Genomic DNA, 5,818 nt, shown 5'->3' with positions numbered 1-5,818 from the left:
GCTTGTTTAAATTTCTATGGGTTGGAGCTTTAAGCTCTTTCCGTATACCGCTGCTAGTTAAACTGTCCTTTTTTGCATTCTGGTATACATTTTTTTTGCTTCTCGTTAATCCCTTCAAGTGAAAGTTAATAAGAATACTAAAACATTTTTTCCTGGCTGATTTCAAATTTTCCTTCTCATTTCCCCATAGTTTTCCCAATTTTTCATTATAAATATATCTTCCTCTAAAAAGTCAATGATCTTAGCATTTCTATTTTCATTGTCTCTTAAAGGTGCATCAGACTGCACAAACGGAACTACCTTATCACAGGTATATTTAAAAAAAATATATGCTAGTTTTGACAAATATAACAACCCTCCTCTATCTTGAGTTGCAGTCCACTGGTGATATGCTTCGGTTGCATCACTCTTCTTAACTAAGCAGTTTCTTGAAAATTTTGGGGATTCCGTAGAGGCCAATTAATTGGTTCACTGTGTACGAGCCAATTTTTTTTCCAAATAATTAGAAAATAAAGTTCATTGAAAAGACGTTGAGCAAAAATTGAAGTCAATACACCCTGATCCTTTGGTCCTAGCATCCTAAATGGCTCCATATGTAAAAAAGACTTTTTTAACTCGTCGGCAAATTCTCCGTTTGTAAAAAGCCCGTGTCTTTTACTGTAAAATTTTCTTTATGTAAAAGCCCCGGTTTGTCATCCATAACTGATAAAAAGTCGAATCCTTCTTCTGAAAGCTCTGTAATTTTACTTTTCTTGATTTCTTCTAAAGCGTCCTAACACGAGAGATATTATTTTTAATTGGGAGCTAACATTATAACATGGCACTAAGAACTTACAACAATTGGCTTCGGCCTCCCAACAAAAGTCACCTTTTGTAAATCTGAAGAACTACAAAGCATCGCCCCTAGATTTTCTTTTGAGTACTTTTCATCAAGTTTAATGCCTGAAAAAATAAAAAAAAATATTATATTAGCACGCGCTTTATACAAATTTGTCAATAGATAGTTGGGTACTCGCAAGCTGGCTCCCAAGTTTTGTAAATATTCACTTACCTTCTTCAATCTTTTTTCGTTGGGCCTTTGTGGGTTTCTTTGAATTGTATTTTTTGATATAATTATGATCTACCGAAATATCCTTAACTACGCTTTTATTCTTGATTTTATAAAAGAGAAATCGCGTCTACATCTCTACTGGTAAGAAAAATGCACGTGTTTTTGAGGGGGTAAGAGTGACTTTAAGAGAGTTAGGGGAAGACTTTGATTGTAACAGCGAAGGTACACTCGTAATGGTCTTGGTGGTGGTACGCGGTAAATTAGGCATGGTTGCAGATCATTAGTAAACTAAGAAGCACAGGTAGCACGTAGAAAACACACTTTTAAGTTTTTGCATGGCTTCCTATGTATAGCTATATTCACATGGTTACCCTTTCATAATAAAATCAGATTGAATCTACTCCGGTTTTGATTATTTCACGTCAACAGGGCCGGATTAAGGACTATAGAGTAATTTCGGTTGAGAGAGGGAGTGAACTGTGTATCCCCTACGTTAGGGGCAACTTTGTACTAGAGAATACTATTTGCCCCCGAAAGGGAAGGGGAGGGGGGATATCACTAAGGTAAGAGATAGAGGGTTATGACGTTGCCGTATATGGGAAAGAAATTACTCTATAGAGGCCCTAAGCTATAAAAAATATTTGAGGCCCTTGTCTACACAAAGTGAAAAATACATAGCGTTTATTGACAAAATTCTTCCAAACATACAAACAATTTACTGAATTTTTAATATTAGAACATTTTTTCCCTCGATTTTTCAATTGCCAAAGTTGTCAATAACATCATCTGTGACGAGGTTTAGTAATCCTTGAAATAACTCGATCACTACTAAGATGAAATCGCGACTCTGGATATAAATGAAGAAACAAAGTTGAATCAAAAAGATCTTTAATGGATTTCGTGTTTCCTCTTACAGCGTTAAGAACGTACTGTCCTTTCTTTACTCTCTCTCCTCTGCCCCGGGGTCCCGTTCTCCAACCACGTCATTGGAAATCCCCGGACAGGGAAGGGTTTAAAAGTAATAAACAACGTTATCATGGAAAAGTACGGGAATAGGTAGTTTTCCATGACACTATCCAATATCCTTGCTACACATCAAATGGCAAAGATCTGAGTTTGTCTGATTCTATGCTTAGAATGCTTAATTCGGTAAGTTTGGATTGTCCCATAGTGGTTCTCTGTTCGTTTTTAATTCGTTTAAGTTTGGAAAAGGATCTTTGTCTCCTGAACAATTTCTTCCTATTATACACAAAAATAAACGTAAAATGGATTCTACTGCTGTGAAAGCAGGTTTTATTTTATGTTCAATAATGATCTTATAAAGTTCTCGAAAGGCATCTTGGCTTCCAGAATTAATTGTTTCTTGATAGTGATCTTTAACATATATATGGAAATGTTTTAATTCACCGATTAATCGATCGTCGATATCCTCGGTATAGGTTTCCATTAGTCGATTGACGCCCTCTGAAAGATCATTATCTGAGATGCCTCAAGTTACTAGAAAGGAAAACAATCCTGCTACTTCTTGGTAAGCCAGTGCTCTTTTTGTTTCAAGAGCATCCATGATGGGAATAAAACTTTTAATTCGAAACTTATCTCTTGGAGAAAGTTCATTATCAGCGTCAACCGTTTTACTATCGCCAAAATGCTTTTTTTCTTTATCTTCCTTTTAGTAGTAGTCTTGTAGTCCTTATCCGGTAACTTGTGCTTTGCTTTACCTTCTATTTCATCAAAACATCCTCTTGTGTCCTTTAAAAACGAAATGATACTAGCGTGCATTTATGCGCAAGTACTTAATGAGATTTTCGGGTCTTGAATCGCTTTACTAGTTTTTCTAAACCGGTCTAAAACGCGATCCCAAAAAATAAGCATGAACATGAATTCGAGTTCTTCCATTTTTTCTTCAATAGCTCCCGCTTCTCTCCTCGTATCCCCCTTTTCCTCAGTATCATCGTGTAAGTTTTGCAGAGCCAAAATAAACTTATTGTAGCCTTCTAATACGGCTGACGTTGATTTTGAATGAGCCTCCCATCTTGTGTCCGATAGTCTTTTCGGTACTTTGGATTTTGGGTCAAATAAAGATATAAGTACCTTCCAACGTTTTGTTGAAGCAGAAAAAAAAGTGTAAATCTGTTGTACAATTCCAAAAAAATGTTACTGCATCTAAGCAACAGTAAACGGCTGCTTGCCCAAGAAGATTCAATGAATGGCCAGCGCAGGGAACATGAGTTGCGTATTTGTTCACATCGATGATTCTACTTTGCATCCCTTCAAATTTTCCAGACAAGTTGGCTGCGTTGTCGTAGGATTGCCCTCTGCATTTGATAAAATCTATCTGGCATTCATTAATTAGGTATTCAATAACCTGATTGGCCATGGCTTCACCGGTATGCCCTTCAAGCTTGAGAAACGTTAAAAAACGTTCGGTAGGATGCGGATCATCATGGGTCACATACCGAAGAATAACGGTCTGTTGATCAACGTGTGAAAGATCTGGTGTTGAATCCACAGAAATACTGAAGTAACCTGCTTTTCTTAAATCGTCCAATATTGATTTTCGTACTTTTTTCGCCATTAGTTTAATTATTTCATCACATATCGTTTTTGATAAATACGATGGGTTTCCTGTTCCACGATTTCCATACTTTTCTATGTGACCTGCTATAAAAGGGTCAAACTTCGCAATAAGTTCCACAGATGCAAGGTAATTTCCGTTATGTAGGGAACCAAATTTTTCATCATCTCCTCTAAAAGCTAATCCACGCTCCGCTAAAGAATATATGACAGCCTCTACTCGTTCAAGTACACTTCTCCAGTATTTTTGTTCAACTTTTATTTCTTGCATCAAACTTGAATTTAAAGATGTGCCACGCTTTCTCGATAGATATATTATTAACGCCCTTCTATGATCTTCCGAGTTTTCATGTCCTTGGATTAGTAATGTATTGCGCCAGTCACTAAACCCTTTTGTGAATGCAGTCTCTGAGGTTGAAAACATCTTACATACAAAACAGAAGACACATCCAGTAGCTGGTGAATAAACTAGCCATTCTCTTTCATATTTTTCGCCTTTAGCTTTCGTTGATTGAAAGACGCTTTTTGTGCAAAACCTCGATTGGTTTTTATATTTCTTTTGGAATTAGTAAAGGGTTTATCCCAGTTTTGGCATTCTGATACTCCTTTTTCTACCCAAAATTGAATTTCACTTTCCGTTATTTTTTGACCCCAAAAACCAAGGTCATTAGACCGAGGATGAGAATTAACTTGCGCCTCCGAAGAGTGAAAAGATGAAGGTATTGGTTGGATTTCATGAGGCTTATTAGTAACTTCTTCAACAACATTATTATCGGCTGTATGGTCCAAAATTACTTCAATTGCAACATCTTTTACTTCAATTGCAACATCTTTTACTTCTGGCAAATTTCGCTGATCATCCCTTGTATCATCTTTTATTTGTGGCGAGTTTTGCTGATCCCCAGATAAGGTTTTTTTGAAAAACCGGTCGACTTTTGTAAAGGCGTTAATTTGAGCATCGAGAACTTGCTTCTTTTTTCTCTTTTGAGATCCGCTCTCAAAACTTCTCTTCATAATGGAAATACCCACTAATAAACAGTCTACTTATAATTTTTTATGTAAGGCCTAAGAAACTTAGCTGTGTTGAAAGGTATTGTACACAAATTCTAGAGAAAAATTTATTCCTCCATAAATACTAGCCACTCGCCTACGCTCGCACGCGGTACGCCGCCTTCCCGCCTATTACTCGAGTCTCAACGCGTTTCCCCCTCAGCTCAGCGGAATTTCCAACCCTCGCTGCCACAGACATCACGTGCAGTGACATATAATATTTTTCTCTTCTAAGCCTGAGCGCGAAGGGGGAGCGCAACAGTTTTTAAGGCTGCTAAAACCCTTCGCTTTTCCTCAACCCACTTCGTGAGAGAGACTCATTCGTACAACACTATTATAACATGATAATTGTAAAATCCGCAAGCGACATAAGGTTTTTTTTTAACAATAGAGGCTCTAGAGGGCAGTGTCACTCGTGTCGAATTTGAAACATTTCATATCCAAAACCGATCGCCGAAATATTTTTTGATTTGAGAACGGTATGCTTCGGGAAGAGAATCGCGGTAAATCAGAGAGATAGTATGGTGCGGTTGGTCAGCGATGTATAAAATTTTGGGTTGCGGAACGCGACCCTTATGGGAATTTCGAGGTCGTCCTTGAGATGCTGAGGCCCTTTACAGGGCGAGGCCCTAAGCTGAAGCTTAGTTAGCTTGTTCGGTAATCCGGCACTGCACGTCAATGAACTAAAAAATATGCACGTGGCTTCACCATATTATAGGTGGCTTTTTTCCCCCTTTCTGAACGATTAGGGTTTTCTTTCCAAGTCGCAAAAGCATCAATTTTAAAAGATGACCAAGGCTTAGCGACGTCTTGATTTTTCTTAATATTGCAACGAAAGTCTACTTTGTTTATACGCGATACTATTTACTTTTACAGTCACACGTTAGTTAAATGAATTACACAAATTAATAACAAACTATATCTCATTATTAATAATTACTCTGAGATAAAACTGGAACAAAATCGTCCAACGACAAGCGGGAGGCACTTACTTTATTTACTACATGGTCATCCATACCAAGAGTAGGAGGAAAAAAACCTCCTACAATTCCGTACCGAAAAGCGCGATCGTCACGAACGGATTGAGAGGCGCGCTTAGAATTGCTACTTTTGGGATCTCTTCAAAATCTTCGTTACGATCCG

At 37.6% G+C, this 5,818-nt stretch overlaps 1 protein-coding gene across 1 annotated transcript; it reads right to left on the bottom strand.

Annotated features, from left to right (window-relative positions):
* Positions 1-2,830: 2,830 nt before the first annotated feature.
* On the bottom strand, positions 2,831-3,896 carry LOC149612318 (zinc finger MYM-type protein 1-like). Its single transcript, XM_089858581.1, has 2 exons — positions 3,210-3,896; positions 2,831-3,142 (listed from the first exon to the last, which is right to left on the bottom strand). The coding sequence occupies exons 1-2, from the start codon at positions 3,894-3,896 to the stop codon at positions 2,831-2,833; spliced, it is 999 nt and encodes a 332-aa protein (XP_089714707.1).
* Between the last annotated feature and the right edge of the window lie 1,922 nt (positions 3,897-5,818).

This window comes from Phalangium opilio, unplaced genomic scaffold, assembly GCF_054372755.1.
Source record: "Phalangium opilio isolate 3A_F unplaced genomic scaffold, DU_Popi_V2 ptg000246l_1, whole genome shotgun sequence".
Taxonomy (NCBI): domain Eukaryota; kingdom Metazoa; phylum Arthropoda; class Arachnida; order Opiliones; family Phalangiidae; genus Phalangium; species Phalangium opilio.
This window is presented reverse-complemented; position numbering and strand designations above follow the sequence as displayed.